At 40.5% G+C, this 17,854-nt stretch overlaps 1 protein-coding gene across 2 annotated transcripts; it reads right to left on the bottom strand.

The window, feature by feature from the left end:
• Positions 1–5,155: 5,155 nt before the first annotated feature.
• Positions 5,156–14,696, bottom strand: LOC124855438 (mitogen-activated protein kinase kinase kinase 7-like). 2 transcript variants are annotated; one of them, XM_047345299.1, is made up of 14 exons: positions 14,528–14,696; positions 14,300–14,410; positions 13,297–13,362; positions 12,922–12,967; positions 11,440–11,578; positions 11,159–11,283; positions 10,932–11,060; positions 10,712–10,842; positions 10,432–10,516; positions 7,874–7,986; positions 7,601–7,724; positions 6,523–6,584; positions 6,032–6,147; positions 5,156–5,818 (listed from the first exon to the last, which is right to left on the bottom strand). In XM_047345299.1, the coding sequence occupies exons 1-14, from the start codon at positions 14,570–14,572 to the stop codon at positions 5,647–5,649; spliced, it is 1,464 nt and encodes a 487-aa protein (XP_047201255.1). In that variant the 5' UTR covers positions 14,573–14,696; the 3' UTR covers positions 5,156–5,646. The 2 variants fall into 2 exon arrangements, with proteins under 2 accessions (XP_047201255.1, XP_047201254.1); XM_047345298.1 differs by having other exon boundaries at positions 7,859–7,986; positions 14,528–14,692.
• Positions 14,697–17,854: the final 3,158 nt, after the last annotated feature.

Genomic DNA, 17,854 nt, shown 5'->3' with positions numbered 1-17,854 from the left:
TTTTGGACACCTTCACTATCACAACTGCCACTGACACCAACTCCAAACCATTTTCTAAAAACTTCTCCAACATCCCAACAAATAACATTTGAACTCTTCTTCTTCTTCTGTTATTTTTTGGCAGTTGGCAAATAACGTTATGATGTGCATTACCGCCACCGACTGGTATGGAGTGTGGTTCTTCATGGTTTTAAATCTTATTTACTGTTACAACAATCAAATTCTATTTATTAATTTAGTGCTTTTGAAAAATCTAATTATAATTTGAATATGCTTGCTACCTAAACTTCTTTGCAAAGTATCTCTCAAAATAACATTTTCTTTAATACCTACAAATTCTCTCCTTAAAATTGTTCTTTCTTGTTCATATTTCTGACACTTCAATATTACATGTTCTATTGTTTCCTCCTCTCCACAATAATCACATTTTCCTGTATTATGTTTCTTTATCTTGAACAATGTAGAATCAAGTCCTGTATGTCCTATTCTTAATCTTGTAATTAATCTTTCCTCTTTTCTGCTCCTTCTTCCTGTTCTTACATCTCCTACTATCTTGTTGATTCTGTAAAACCATCTTCCTTTCTTTTCTTCATCCCACCTTTTTTGCCACTCTTTCCTGATTCTCTGTTTAATTATATTTCTTGCCTCTGACCTACTAATATTTATTATAAAGCTAATGTTGTTTTGTGTTGCCTTCTTTGCCATCCTGTCCGCCTTCTCATTCCCTCCAACTCCTACATGTGCTGATACCCATAAAAACACTAATATTAATCCCATTCTTTGTATTCCAAATAAAGTATGTTTTATTTCCAACAAAATGTCTGGTCTACCCTCTGAATGATTATGTTTTAAACTTAATAATGCTGAACTTGAGTCTGAACAAATGATTGTTTTTAATGGTTTTATATCCTCCACCCACTGCACTGCTAACAATATGGCTAATAATTCTCCTGAATATATTGATAATCCATCTGTAATTCTTTTTCCTACTTTTATTTTAAATTCTGGTATTACAAATGCTACTTCTATTTTTTCATCTGTTTTTGATGCGTCTGTGTAAATCTGGACATAATGATAGTAATTGTTTATATATTCTTGTATTATACTTGAATCTAATCTACATTTTGGATCCTTTTTCTTTTCCATCAATACCACATCCACCACTGCTTCTGGTAACAGCCACGGTGGCACTACTGGCAAAGGCAACATTGAACTTATTTCTTTTTCATATATTTGAAATTCTTCTGCTGTATTATTGATTATCCAACCAAAACTCTTAACTTGTTTTTTTTCTTTTTCCCAGCATGGTTTTAAAATATCACGTGTGGGATGATCCGGATTATTGCTTTGTAAGTTTATCCAGTAATTTATTGCTAACTGTTTCCTTCTTAGATCTAATGGCATCTCTCCCATCTCTACCTGAAGTGCTGCTATTGGACTGGTTCTGATTGCTCCTGTTCAAATTCTTAAAGCTTGATGTTGTATATTGTCTAATTTTATAAGGTGAGTGTTTGCTGCTGATCCATAAATTATACTTCCATAATCACTATTTGATCTAATTAATCCTGTATAAATTCTTTTTAATGATGTTCGATCTGCTCCCCAATCAGCACCAGCCATACATCTCATAATGTTTAATATTGTTTTTCATTTATCTATTATTTTTTTCTATATGTACTTTCCATATATTTTTTCATCAAACCATATACCTAAAAATTTATATTTTTTACTTGTTCTTAAACTTGATTGTATAATTTTAGTTTGATATTTTCTCTTTTCCTTTTCTGTGTGAACACTATTACTTTTGTTTTTTCCACTTAGAACTTAAATCCCCATTGATTTGCTTATTGTTCTATTCTAATAATCTCATCCTGTATTTTCTTTTCAATAAGTTTGATATTACGACCCCTTTTCCATATAACTTCATCATCTGCAAATAGTGAGCAACCGACTTCCTTACCAATATTTTTAAATACATCATTTATCATTATAGAAAACAATAACGGACTTATAATACTTCCTTGAGGAGTACCATTATCTATTATATATTTTCCTGACAATTCTTGACCAATTCTTACTTGTATTGTTCTATTTGATAAAAAATCTTTAATCCAGTTAAACATTTTTCCAGTAATACCCATTTTATTTAATTTAATTAATAATCCTTCAACCCACATCATGTCATATGCTTTTTCTATGTCAAAAAATACAGCTACTACATTTTCTTTGTTTATTTGGGCTCTCCTTATTTCATATTCTAAACATAATGCAGAGTCATTTTTGCTTCTCCCTTTTCGAAACCCATTTTGATTTCTAGATATATATTCATTAATATTTAAATAATATGTTAATCTATTATTAATCATTTTTTCCATTATTTTACAAATATTTGATGTTAATGCGATCAGTCTATAATTTTCTGGTTTTGTGTTATCTTTTCCTGGTTTAACTATTGGAATAATTATTGCTTCCTTCCAGCTCTGTGGCAGCTCTCCCTCCTCCCAGACTTTATTGTATAATTCTAATATTTTGTCTTTTGCTTTGTCATTAAGATGTTCTATCATTGTATAGTTCATTTGATCTTTTCCAGGTGATGTATTTTTTGTTTTCCTGGTTACAAAGTTCAATTCTCCTTGTGTAAATGGTTCATTTATTAATTTATTTGTATCCACATTATTTTGCATTAATTCTTTATATTTCATCTTTGTGATTTCTCTACCTTTCTTCCCCTCTTCACTAATATTATTTGAACTATGAATTTTACTAAATGTTTTAGCTAATATTTCTGCTTTTTCTTTATCTTCCGTTATAGTTGTATTATCTATTTTTAATATATGATATCCATATTCTTTTCTAATACCCTTCATTCTTTTAATCGTTTACCAAATTTGATCAATTTTTGTTTCTCTCCCTACGGTATTATAAAAGTTTCTCCAATATTCTCTTTTTGCATCTTTAATGATCTTTCTTACCTTTGCTTGCTTTCTTTTGTACTCAATTAGATTCTGATAAATTGGGTTACTTTTTAACATTTTAAATGCTTTATTTCTTAATTTTATTACTTCACTACAATCTTTTGTCCACCATGGCACAATTTTTTTATCGTTCTTTCTTCCTCCTTTTTTTATTGATTCTTCTGCAGCCTGTAAGATTTTTTTACAGATATTTATATTTAAACTATTGACATCAATTGACTCATCTATTTCTTCCAATTTCTTTTGACTTAAATATTTAAATTTTTCCCAATCAGCCTTATTAAAGTTCCATCTTTTATATAATCCTGTATTCCTGTTATGTATTAATATTCCTGTTATGATTTTAATGGGGTAATGATCACTGCCTACTGTTGTATCTTTGTCAATGTCCCACTCACAGTTATTGGCTAAACAATTTGATACTATTGTTAAATCAATCACAGATTCTGTACCTGTTTTTACATTAATTCTTGTTCCTTTTCCATCATTTATACATACCAAATTTTTTATTTCCATTATTTCTTCAATAACTTGTCCATTTTTATCATTACATTTTCCCCATAATGTGCTGTTAGCATTAAAATCTCCACACCAGATTATTTTTCCTTCTAAGTATCCCATTAATTCATCCATCAACTCAAATGATAATATTTTACATGGATTATAAAAATGTATTATCTTACATTTTTATTTTTTATTGTAAATTTAAACTACTATGTATTCAAAATTTTTACCTTTTCCTAATATCTGATATTGTATCCCTTCTTTTATAAATATTCCACATCCTCCTCCACTTCCTTCTTGTCTATCTCTTCTGATACTATTGTACCCTTTAAACACAAAATCTAGGTTTGGTTTTAACCACGTCTCCTGTATACATATAATTTCTGGTTTTTCTTCAATTCCATCTATATACCCTTTAAATTCCTGTCCATTAGCGATTAAACTTCTTGCATTTCACTGTAATATTATCATATATTTCTATCAGCTGGGGTTCCTCCTTGCCTCCCATCTGTTTCCAACTTTTTATTAATGTTTTCCCAAGATCCTTCTTTAAACCCTAAGAACTTTTCTGCTCCTCTGACTATCATTTTAATCTTTTCTGCTTTGTGTTTAGCCTGTTCAGTGCAGTTAATGACATAAGTTATGAATAATATCAGTTTTTCCACAGACATTGTAACATTTGCCTCTGATTCTACTTTTCTTTGTTGATAAGCTGGAATCTTAATTTGACCTTCATCCCTTGATCTTTCTTTCTGTACATTTTTGACTGCTTCAGCATAGCTTATGTTTTTAGTCATCTTAATTTGTTGAATTTCTTTTGCTTTCTTCCTTACCTCACATCCCCCGAATGTAACTCTATGTTGCCCTCCACAATAACAACATTTTTCCTGCACTTCTTCCCCACAATCTTCAATTCTGTGATCTTCTCCACATTTTGGACATCTTTTTCCTTTACAGACAGCTGCTATATGACCATATCTCTGACATTTAAAACATCTTAGTGGTGGAGGAATGAAAGGCCTCACAGAAAAACTCAGATATCCTATTTTAACATTTTGTGGCAACACCTTTTCTTCAAAGTCTATTAAAATTGATAGGCTTCCTACTCTTTCTCCATTTATATTTTTTGTCAGTCTTTTGAGATTTTTTATCTTTGCACCAACAATGCTTTTTTTTTTAACTTGTCTATATCTTCCTCCAGAGGAATGCCATAAATTACCCCCCGAATGATTTTATCTTCTCCTATAATCTTCCTCTCTGTCACCGTTTTCTTGCAAATGTTTTCAACTTGTAAAGCCTTTCTTCTTTGTTCTTCGGTTTTACACACCACCAGTATATTTCCATCTCTCAAGACCTTCACAATTTCAACATCTCCTATCTTTTTTTAAAAATTCTCTAGATAGTGAAATAGGACTCAGGTTCTCTTTTTCTTCTTCATTTTTTATCTTTAATATTATTTTACATTCTTCCCTTCCAATTTTCCTCCTAACTACTCTCTCTTCCTCAGAACTGTTTTCTTCCAACTCTCTTTTACTCCTTTGGCTGTCTACATTTGAACTCTTTCAGAGGTCCGACTGAAATTTGATCTTTTTCGCGGGTAAAACTTCAGTTTCCGTGTTCTGGAGAAAAACGTGACACCTGCTGGGCTAAAACAGTATTACACGGAGTCAGGTCCCTAAGCTTGGTGAGTAAATTTATTTTGTAACAGCAATTGGGTAAACATTCTGTAAAAGAAAATGTTTCTTCTTTGTTTTATCGGCTTACTCAAAGCAGTCAGTCTTAGTGGAGTAAAAATTTCTAAGTATAAAAATATAAAAGTAAAAGTAGATAATTTAAGAAGTTCAGTATGAGGCATCTATTAAAATCAGTGCTCGCATTTCTTCAGTTTTGACTCTGCAGTTGTTTAGCTGATCTACTGGTTTAACTTTCGTCAGTGAGGAGGACAAACAATGATATCAGGCTGGCGGGCGAGTCCCTCAGACCTCATTGTGAACTTCACGTCAGGATCAGTTTCACTCTGGAACGGCTCCGTTACAGACTGCTGGTTAGGTACATAAAGCAGTGAGCTGAAATAACACGTCCTTGATGATGCAGATGTGGACCTAATATGTTACATCTGAAAGAGGTTCATGGACCAGAATCAGGAACATGTCGCAGTGCTCAGTTTTCAGCTGTAGGGCTGGTTCTGACTCTGGGTCAGGCTCAGCTTGCTCCTCAGGCCCTGGCAGACAGTCAACAGGCTGCTGTGGTCCTCCAGCAGCTTGCTGTGTTCCTGCATGAGGCGTAAAGAGGTCTGCTGCTCCTTCTGCTCCAGCTCCAGCTCCACCGTGAGCTCCTCTCTGAAGAGAAAGCATCAGAACCGAATTGGTTAGGAAAACTCTTTAATGTCGAAGTCGTTATGTGCACAGAATCAAGGAATTTACTGTGAAAACCCAGGGATAGTTCAGATCCGATGAGCTGGACTTAATAGATACTCTACAGGCTTTTGTCAAACATGACTTTGAACTATGTTGCAGGAAGAGAATATCTCCCGTAGGTGGAGGAAAACTTACTTTCTGTTCAGCAGGTAAGCGATCTCTGACTGGACTTTCAGGTACTCCTCAGCCATTTGAATGTGCTGCTCAAACACGGCCATGGACTCCCAGGAGTTTGGACAAGGAGCCAGAGGCTGAAGGCAAGCACATGATTCAGAGACAAATACACAGCAGGGAAATAGCACTGACAGAGTATTCCAAGGAGCACTGGCAGTTAGTTAATCCCACAATGATTCACCAATAGATGGGCCAGGTTTCCTAATGATCAATACTGAGAACTTCAACTTTGTTTTGTCTGTAAATCCAGCATCTGGTGTAATTCCTTTAGTAAAAACCAGACAATGGTTGGAGAAATATGTTCTGATCCATACTGGATTCATTTTTTCCTTTATGGTCAGTATTTATTACATTTAAAACTAAATGAACTCCATAAGTATGGACGAGTTATAGTCTGTAAAAAGTAATCTGCAGGCCAGACCTCAAAGAAAAAGCCAGTGATATAAACCTACCTGTAGTTGGTAATCCAGTTTCAGGTACATAGAGGGTACCGGACTCTCTGATCCGTCAGTACCTGAAGACAAAGTAACATTACAGTGATATTAATTTAACAGTAATTTGACTGTGAAAGTGACCGTTTGTATCAGTCTGCCTGCTCTGTGATTACACCGAGGAACAGTACAAGTAAAGTAAGAGTAGCAGTAATGTTATATAGCAGTAATGGAACAGTATATGTAACAGTAACTCTAAAGTAACAGTAAGAGCAAATGTAACAGTGAAAGCACAAGTAACAAAGTTTCATTACTGTAAATAACATAACAGTAAAGTCACAATAACAATGACAATAGTGTAACGTAACATTAATAATGACAGTAACAGTAAAATCAGAGGAAAAATAAGGTATTATACTGTAACTCTAAATGTATAATGACAGTAACACAACACTAATCTAACAGCAATGTAACAGTAAATGTAAAGTATCAATGAAGTAACAACAACGTAGCAGTAATTACCAATACAGCAAAACAGTGGACTAACAGTAATAATAAAAGAACAGTAACAGTAGTGTTAAAGTAATAGTATGAACATCACTGTAAAGAAACATCACAATGTGACAGTTACATTACACATTAAAAGCAATGTAAGTACAATGTAACAGTAACAATCAAATAGCAATAATAGTAAGAGTAACAGTGACAGTGACAGAAAAAGCCACGTACAGCTAACAGTAAAAAAACTTTCTAGTAACAGTGACATCTCAGTAAAGTTACAGTAATAGCAGTGGTAAAAGTAAAATAAAAGTAATAGTAACAGTTAAAGTAACTAACATAACAATAGACAACCATGTTTCAGTTACAATAAGGTTAAAGTAACATTAAATTCATTGACAACAAACACGTTAAACGTTAAGCTTTTAATGAAACATGAGTAAACAAACTATCATTAGTCTTGTTGTCATGTGACTCGACACTGATGTTGCCTATGGCAACAGACACCGCAGGAGCGTTTTCTCTGACGTTTCAGAACCACCGAAGTCAGCCGACACAATCCTGCTGGAAGAGGAGCACGCCTGCTTTAAGAGAACCTCACCTGTAGGACCCAAGGTCGTTCTCAGCTCTGATTGGCTGCAAGCACTGACAGAGCTGATGAAGTGGGCGGGGCTTTGACTTTCCAGGCTGGAGGTCCTGGACACAGTGGACCACTGTGAAGAAGTCTGGTACAGAGAATCAGAAGGTTCTGTTGGATCACTTGTCAGACAGAGTCAGTGTCTTTAGATATGTCATTGTGTTGAGGCTCGGTGTCGGTTTAAACTGTGGGGTTTCTATTGTGTATTTAGTGTCCTGTTACCTTGGTGGTTCTGACCTGCAGCGGGATTCTGTTGTCAGAGTTCTGCAGAGTCTCCTCACTACCAGCTACAGATCTGTGTTTGGTGTCGTCACTGCGATTACTGTTAATGGTTCCATCGCCAAATGAGCCTGAAGACATTACACAAAACCACAGAGATGCACTGATTGTTGCAAAGAAAGAGAAACAGCTTCTGTTGATCCTCACAAAGAGATGACTGTCATCCTTCAGCATCTGCTGGTCCCTGAGAGATCATCCAAACTGAATTTAAACTTCTCATTTTCAGAACAAAATTCTCCATTGTTTGAGCTGTTCCTCCAGGTGCGGTCCGATTGGGTTTCAAATAGAATCAAAGACACTGGCAGCTGGGTCTGTTTCGAATGCCCCCTGTAGTTCAATGCAACATCTGTTCTTTATCCTAATCACAGAGGAAATACAAAGATTTCTGCTCACACACGTAAACATTTATAACCTAAAAACAACGGAACATTTTAAGACAAACTAGGATAACAGAGTCAATAATTTGAGGACAAATCAAAACCTAGAAACCTTTTACATGTTTCGGTTCCCTCAAAACCTCAGAAACAGTATTCAGTTAACGGAAACTAAGGCTGTAAAGAGTTCACAAATTTAACAACTTGTCAGGTAAAAATCTGAACCACAGGTGTCCAACTCCTTTCTTCGAGGGCGTGGGACACGTCCAAACGTTGGAGGACACCAATGTCTAGGCTGATGTTTGATTAGTTTTTAATGAAATCTTCGAAAAAGCTCCTAAGTGCTGAAGTAAAAGGCAACAGGACGTCTCTTGTTTCTTTAGTGACCGAAGAAGTCTTTTGGATGAGATGTGAAACGTCTTCAAGAAACACGAGAAGTTCAGTCACCTTCTCACTTAGGATTGTTATGTCCCAGATGAGAGATAATCTACACCATCATACTCCAAGTACCTCTGAAGAGTTAAAGCATTGTTTCCAGCAAGGGTTCCTGGAATCGTTTTATCTAATAGGCTGTTTTTGTGTCCTTTTCAACTGTGGGTAAATTACATCCCCTAACACTGAGCGGGTCCTTCTCCTGCAGGAGTGCTGCTGCGGTCTGAGGACACAGATCCATAATCCATTTAAAAACAGTGAAATCCAACTAATACAGCATGAATCGCATTGTATCGTAGCAGTTATGGTTTAAAAGCCCAGGACTGCCACTATGCGAAAATGTAAAGATAAGGGCTAAAATCGGCTATCCGTTTATGACAACTTCATAGCGGTTAACCTCTGAAACTGAACTAAAATCGCTTCTAACTCAGAAGAAGTTTGTAATAATCCACAGAACTTAATTAAAGCGTGCAAGATGTGTCTCGTTTAAACAGAAACCAGCAGTTGCTACCACAGCGTGTTTGCTTTATTCAAACTTCAAATCACCAAGTAATTAACAATCCCGGGCAGTTGGAATCCCTTTAATCTGTCTCAGAATACGTTCTAAATTATTCTGATTTTGCTGGTTAAAATCTCTTAGACAAGGCTTTCAAGGAGAGCGTTATGTTCTCTCACGTATCTGTGGAGGAGCTGAAAGTGGAAGTAAGTAAAATTTTATTTATATAGCACCTCTCAAGACACAGATCACAAAGTGCTTCACAACACTAAAACAAATTACAATTGGAATAATATATTTATATATGTAAAATAAAAGAAGATAAGACAAAATCAAAAATAAACATCCAAACGCAAGCCTAAAAAGATAAGTTTTTAGCAGTTTTTTAAAAGACACCACCGAATCCGCAGTCCTTATACACAAGGGGATAGAGTTCCAGAGTCAGAGAGCTGCTGTTGCAAAAGCTCTATCACCCTTAGTTTTCAGCCTTGTGTGATGTACAGCCAGTAGGACTTTATCGCATGACCTTAGAGACCTGGGGGGATTGTACGGATACAAGAGTTCACTGATATAACTTGACCGTGAAGACCTCTATAAGTCAGGACCAGAATCTTAAACTGAGCTCTGAAATTAATGGGGAGCCAGTGCAGCTGGATGAGTAACGGTGTGGAGTGGAAATACTTAGAAGATTTTGTCAGAAGTCTAGCAGCAGCATTCTGAACAACCTGGAAACGTTCCAGGGAGTTTTTGCTAAGACAGGTAAATAAAGCATTACAGTAATCCAAACATGAGGAAATGAATGCATGGATAGCAATCTGAAGTTCAGAACGTGACACAATGGGACTTAACTTAGCAAGTCCGCCCTTCCTTAATAAAATATTTTCATTAAGGTTGGAAGATTGTTTTATCAATGTATTCCAATGCAAACTCAGCAAAACACAGTGATATTCAGCATGGGTGGTTGAGAAATACAGAAATTATCGTTAATTATGACCAGCAAAGGAATACTACCGTAGTTCCTGAAAAGGTTTCTGCAGTGGAAACATATCCTTAATAACTTGAGCTGCCATTTACTGAAGAAGAGTTAGTTACTCCTGGAGACTTAGAGTTGGGTCACTAATCAGAGTTACTCACCTGTGCAGAGTTAGTTGTAGTGAATTACTTGTGTAGTTAGTTCCCTGTGCAGAGTTATTTACTTTTTTATATTTAGTTACCTGTGCTTGCTGCTGATGAGGAGCCACTTTTGTTGGATGAAGACTGGTGAGGAAGATTGAGGGGTTCATCAGAGCCTGGGAAATACTGGAACACACACAAGCAGGTGAATGCAGAGATCAGTGTGTGGGTCCTTCAAAATGGAGGTTTCTAACATCCAGTCATGTAAGGTATTTAGAAAATACAAGAACAACTATGTATCATGTTGTAATATTAAGTAATTAGGGATGTTGGGGTGGTTTATGCGATTTAAACTGGCTCACTTTGTTGCAGTTACATTACCTTCATCAAGCTGCTCATGGTGTCCCGGACCTCACTCATAGACGGTCTCTGGCTGGGCTCTTTGTCCCAGCAGCGGGTCATTAGAATCTCGATGGGTTCAGGGAGGTCTTTGATCAGAGGAGGACGAGTACCTGCATTGCAATGACCAGCTGGTTAGCTTAAAGACGAAGCTACAGGATAAATAACGACACTCTGCAGAATCAGGTTCAGGCACATCCACCTCTATGCACAGCCCACATGATGCAGAATGCCGACCCGCCAATCTCTTCAAAGGGCTTCTTGCGAGTGAGGACCTCCCACAGGATGATGCTCCAGCTGAACACGTCACACTTCTCGCTGTAGTTATTCCCTTAAGAACAGAACAGGAAAGGAGGGGTGAAGATGGAACTCAAGTAACTATTACCACTGCAACATGTCACACAGGAATGCAGAAGAAACACCACTGACCTTCAAACACCTCAGGAGCCATCCAGGCTGCACTGCCTTTGTTGTTGGTCATGCAGGTGTGAATGTTACAAGCTGTTCCAAAGTCACAGATCTTCAGCACAGTTCCTCTGGCCACAAGCAACAGACTGAAACAGAGAAAGTTGCATCTTCACAATTCTGAAAACAACCTGCAAAGAAACGACCAAACTGGGCCAAAAAACGGGTCACATAATCTTGATGGGGTGCAGGTGCATCATGGTCCAGCTGTGTCCATGATGCAGGTAATACAAGGGTGCACTTACTTTGGTGGCTTGAGGTCTCTGTGGATCAGAGCTTTGGGCTTCATGGCGTGCAGGTAGGCAACGCCGTGCGCGCACTGCAGGCACCAGCTCATGGCATGAGCGGTCGTGTAGTGAGGCAGCGGGTCGACGCTGTGCAGGACTGAAACACAACAGAGGAAAGTGCAACACACACAGATAAGGGACCCTAAAATGCCTTAAAAAACTATTTGATGATTTAATTTACTGTGGGAAAAAAGCTATCCAGCCTTATTAAATCATAAACTGTGATTAATCTTTTCTTTTTGGTTCAGTTTCTCCAGCCACACCCAGGACTAATTACTGCTTGACCAAAAGAATAAAGAAATAACTTAACCTGAACCGGTCTTACAACATGAAGTAGGCTAAAAGTTCTGGTAAAACAAAACATTCAAGAAATTCAAAAACAGATGAGCAAAAAAAGTCAGTTCTAATGTTTTAGGGCTATAGTGAACCACAGTGAGAACCATTTCTACAAATGGAAAAAACATGGAAAACTACTGAACCTTCCCAGGAGTAGCTACAAAAATGACTGTAAGAGCAGACTGATGAGTCATCCAGGAGGTCACAAGAGAACCCAGAACAAAATCTAATGATATACAGGCCCCAACTGGCCTCAGATAAGGAGGCGTGCAACACCAGAGGCATGAAAGAGACGGCAAAATGGTCTCCATGAGAAAATTGTGAAGTGAAAAAACTGCTGAGGAAAAACGGCACAATCGCCCAGTTTACATCGGCCAAAAAACATCTTGACGATCGCCAAGATTGTGGTCTCATTACTATACATCTGGTGTAGAACTAAAGCAGCTTTTTAGAGAAACCTTAAACATGCAGTCAAACATGGGGGCGGTAGTGTGATGGTCCAGGGCCGCTTTGCTTCTTTATGACTTGGACAACTTGCTGTAATAAATGGAACCACAAATTCTGCTCTCTATCAGAAAAACCTGATGGAGAATGTCCAGCCATCAGCTTCTGACCATGGGTTCATGAGCACTTTAGTTATGCAGCAGGGAAATTATCCAAAGCACTGCAGCAAATTCACCTCTGAATGGCTAAGAAAAAGTGATGGTTTTGCATTGGCCTAGTCAAAGTCAAGTAATTAAATCTAAGAAAGATGCTGGCCTTAAAAAGACCGTTCATGCTTGAAAACCCTCTGGTGTGGATGAAATAAAACAACGAAATTCCTCCGCAGATATGGAAAAGATTTATAATCACTTATCACAAACTCTCAATGGCAGCGGAGCTTTTACTTTCTCACTCAGGGCCCAGGTGGTCCGGAAAGGTTTTTTTCCTTAACGAATGAAATCACCATTAGAAAACTGCATTTTGTTTGTCCTTAGAGTAACTTTGTAAAATTTGTTTGAAAATCTGAAACATTTAAACGTGACAAAAAAGGAAAAACCAGAAGAAATCTGCAATACTTTTTCCACAGCACTTAAAATGATATGATATGAGGATAAGACTCACGGTTGTATAAAGAGCCACATTCTGCGTACTCCATCACCAGGCACACCTGACATCCCAAACAAGACCCAGAAAGGAGCAGATGTATGATGTTAAAAGTATATTCTGTAAAACATTGTTTTCTCCAGCAGAACTGGTGTAAAGACAAAACATGTAGTCCATGATTTCACCTCTATGTATCAGAGAAATAAATGCTCAAATCTGACCTGTCATTTAATGTGACTTATTATTATTTACTAGATTCTGCTAAATTATATAATTATTAATTGATTATTTTGTAAGGAATTATCACCATATTTCCAAACAAACAGTGCAGCCAGAACTCTCCGACAAAACCTTATGCTGAACTGTGCAAATGTAGCAGTGATGTGTACGTACCGGATCTTCACAGGAACCATACAGTTTCACAATGTTGGGATGACTGACCCGGGACAGCTGCCGGAGCTGCACACGTGTAAACAAAGAGGAGTCCGTCTCAGGAAAACCTTCACATCATCAGAATGAATTTCGCTCCGAAACAAAAGCTGAATCCTACAAAGACGGTTCTGGTCCATCTGGGTTTTCTTGAGGTCCCTGTTCAGGCCCAAAGGGAGCTGTTTGTTAATGACTAAGTCTATCAATCAGCTGATTGATTGGATCAGGTGGCTTTATTAACAATGTTAGAGATCAGGTCAGAGGAACGCTGTAGAACATTTGCTGCTGATTCTGTGCTCACAGCTGTCCAAGAGAGCAGAACCTCACCTCAGACACTGTCCCACCAGAACACCCACCTCACTAAGCAGATCAAAGGGAGAACAATAACTGCTGTCTAATAAATATATGTGCAATAATATGTAGATCTGTGCAAGTAATGCAAATTCAGTGATATATCACTGAATGTATAACAGGACTCCTAGACTAGAGATTTATTCAGTTTTCTGTAACTTTATTTCTGTAAGTTTATTAGTATGTCCTCTGAATACTTCACTAAGAGTATTAAGAAAAAAGGTCAACAAGGTTAAAAGACGCTTTTAGGTTTTGCACAACAATGTGTGAGCTGTGAACTATGAGCTTAAGTTCTTTTATTCATTTTACATGAATATGTTAAACGACTCAGGTTTTTTACCCAAATAAGGTAGTCTACATGTCTTACATTAATCATTAGCATAATTATATAGAACAAAATTATATATTTATTAATAAGTGATCTTTTTCCTGAGGGTCAAGTAAGTTTCGCAGCTCAAGACAGATTCTATTTAGCAGAACTGGGGCAAAAATGGCTCTTTGGATCGCAAAGCGTGCTGACCCTGCGCACCTATCTAACCATCACACATCAGGGTTGGTTAAACTGGACTTAACCCGGGTCAGTCCCGGTTCTGACCCATAAATAATGCGTCGCTACCTCCACCAAAAAGGCGTTCCTCTGTGCGTCGCTCTCGATGGTCTTGATGGCCACATCTTTTCCTCTCCACACAGCTTTGAAGACCACTCCAAAGGTTCCTCTCCCGACCGCCTGCACGCACACACACACAGAACCTAAAGATGGATCCGCTAATCCGAACCTGAAATCCACAAGCTCGGCCCTGAACCTCAACTCCAACCTCGGCTTGGCTGCAGAACCAAAACCTACCGCCTCAAATAGGATATCATCGTACTGGATGTCCTCAAACACCATGGTCCCCCCTTCGGCCGAACCGGAACCTAGGTGCTGCTCCTAGATACAACGAACCAAAACAAACTCTGCAGTTTGAGGAAGTGGAGTTTTGCAGCCTGAATCCTTAAAGTCCGAGTGCTCCTGAACGTATCACGGAGGCGGAAGAGAACAGTGTTCTTATGGCAAGCCAACTGTGCCTCAAAACGCCACTTTTACCACGCGTCTGGTTAAAAGGTCACGCAAAAACGCCGTTTTATAAGTCAGGACGCCGTAGTCAATCAATCAACATTTATTTATAGAACACTTTTCATACAGTCAGGTGTAACAAAAAGAGCTTTACAGAAACAAACACCTCCCCCTGTAAGTCAGGTGAATTGGAGGTAAAGGAGTTTAACCTAAATCCACTGAAACCATCAATCGCTAATGGTTTGAATTAAAATCTAAAAATCAGTCAGTCACTGACACCATCCCAAAGAAGGGTAAGACACTAAAGATTGTTGCTGTAGCCAAAGGTCAGTCCTGTATCCAAGTACAGTAGAGGCAAGTTGAGTGAAAGGAAAAAGGGATATAAAGGTGCAAAAGCAACAGGAATGACAGCAGCCTTAGAGGGATTGTGAAGTAAAGTCCATTGAAGAATTTGTGGGAGATTCATAAGCGACGGACTGTGGCAGTGCTTTTAGAGCCACAAAATCAGAAGCGTCTTATCTGGGCTACAGAGAAAAGGGACTAAACTGTTCGGGTTAAACAAAATTTTTAATTTCATTTGGAAAGAAAGGTGCCACAGACTGGAGGAAGACTGAAGAGGCAAAGACTGGTTGACCTCCTGTGTGAGGTTACTACTGTGAGAGATCATTTGAGGAGTCATGTTATCTGCTGGTGTTGGTCCGCTATGCTGTATCAAGTCCAAAGTCGACGCAGCCACACTGGCAAAGCAACCAATACCTGTTTAATGACCATACTGTTACTGTGAAGAATCCCACATGATGACCTGTTTAATGACCATACTGTTACTGTGAAGAATCCCACATGATGACTATAGAATCGAGGCACGTGACGTCGCCCGGTACGGCGGAGCCGGGGTCCCACCCTGGAGCCATGCCTGGGGTCGGGACTTGTAGGACAGCGCCTGGTGGCTGGGTTGCTCCTCGCGGGACCCGGCCAGGCCAAGCCCGAACGAGAGACGCAAGACCATCCCCCAGTGGGCCCACCACCTGCAGCGGGAACCGTGAGGGACCGGTGCAAAGAGGATTGGGCGGCGGACGAAGGTGGAGACCTTGGCGGCCCGATCCCCGGATGCTTGGGCTGGCTCTAGGGACGTGGAATGTCACCTCGCTGGGGGGAAAGGAGCCTTAGCTGGTGCGGGAGGTCGAGAGATATCGACTAGAAATAGGCTCGCCTCCACACACACGGTGGGCTCTGGAACCCATCTCCGTTGTATCATTAGACCTTCGGCCGCATGTTTTGGACACTCGGGTGAAGAGAGGGGCTGAGCTGTCCACTGATCACCACCTGGTGGTGAGTTGGATCCGCTGGAGGAGGAGAAAGCCGGACAGACTTGGCAGGCCCAAGCGCATAGTGAGGGTGTGCTGGGAACGTCTGGCGGACCCCTTGGCCAGGGATGTATTCAACTCTCACCTCCGGGAGAGGTTTGACCAGATTCCGAGGGATGTTGGAGACATAGAGTCCGAGTGGACCATGTTCTCCACATCTATTGTCGATGCTGCTGCCCGTAGCTGCGGCCGTAAGATCTGCGGTTCCTGTCGCGGCGGCAATCCCCGAACCCGTTGGTGGACACCGGCAGTAAGGAGAAGGAGTCCTATCGGCTGTGGTTGGCTTGTGGGACTCCTGAGGCGGCTGACGGGTACCGTGGGGCCAAGCGTGCCGCGGCCCGGGTGGTGGCAGAGGCAAAAACTAGGACCTGGGAGGAGTTTGGTGAGGCCATGGAAAAGGACTACCGGTTGGCCCCGAAGCGATTCTGGCAAACCGTCCGGCGCCTCAGGAGGGGGAAGCAGTGCTTCACCAACACTGTTTACAGTGGGGGTGGGGAGCTGCTGACCTCGACTAGGGACATTATCGGCCGGTGGAAGGAGTACTTCGAGGATCTCCTCAATCCTGCCATCACGCATTCCATGGTGGAAACAGAGGCTGGGGACTCAGGGTAGGACTCTTTCATCACCCAGGCTGAAGTCACCGAGGTGGTTAAAAAGCTCCGCGGTGGCAGGGCTTTGGGGTTGGATGGGATCCGCCCTGAGTACCTGAAGTCTTTCGATGTTGTGGGGCTGTCATGGTTGACACGCCTCTTCAACATTGCCTGGCGGTCGGGGACAGTGCCTTTGGATTGGCAGACTGGGGTGGTGGTCCCCCGACATAAGAAGGGTGACCGGAGGGTGTGTTCCAACTACAGGGGGATCACACTCCTCAGCCTCCCTGGTAAGGCCTACGCCAGGGTATTGGAGAGGAGAGTCCGGCCGATAGTCGAACCCCGGCTTCAGGAGGAGCAGTGTGGTTTTCGTCCAGGCCGTGGAACACTGGACCAGCTCTACACCCTCTACAGGGTACTCGAGGGTTCATGGGAGTTTGCCCAACCGGTCCACATGTGTTTTGTGGACCTGGAGAAAGCATTCGACTGTGTCCCTCGTGATGCCCTGTGGGGGTGCTCCAGGAGTATGGAATCGGTGGCCCTTTACTAGGGGCCATCCGATCTCTGTACAAGCGGAGCAGAAGTTTGGTTCGCATTGCTGGCACTAAGTCGGACCTGTTCCTGGTGCATGTTGGACTCCAGCAGGGCTGCCCTTTGTCACCGGTCCTGTTCATAACTTTTATGGACAGGATTTCTAGACACAGCCAAGGGCCGGAGGGGGTCTGGTTTGGGGACCAGAGGATTTCGTCTCTTCTTTTTGCAGATGACGTGGTCCTGCTGGCCCCCTCTAGCCAAGACCTACAGCATGCACTGGGGTGGTTTGCAGTCGAGTGTGAAGCGGCTGGGATGAAGATCAGCTCCTCCAAGTCCGAGGCCATGGTTCTCGACCGGAAAAGGGTGGCTTGTCCTCTTCAGGTTGGAGGGGAGTTTCTGCCTCAAGTGGAGGAGTTTAAGTATCTCGGGGTCTTGTTCACGAGTGATGGAAGAATGGAACGGGAGATCGACAGACGGATCGATGTGGCTGCCACAGTAATGGGGGCGCAGTGCCGGTCCGTTGTGGTGAAGAGAGAGCTGAGCCGAAAAGCGAAGCTCTCGATTTACCGGTCGGTCTACGTTCCTACCCTCACCTATGGCCATGAACTTTGGGTCATGACCGAAAGAAC

Source organism: Girardinichthys multiradiatus, chromosome 19 (assembly GCF_021462225.1).
Source record: "Girardinichthys multiradiatus isolate DD_20200921_A chromosome 19, DD_fGirMul_XY1, whole genome shotgun sequence".
Taxonomy (NCBI): domain Eukaryota; kingdom Metazoa; phylum Chordata; class Actinopteri; order Cyprinodontiformes; family Goodeidae; genus Girardinichthys; species Girardinichthys multiradiatus.
This window is presented reverse-complemented; position numbering and strand designations above follow the sequence as displayed.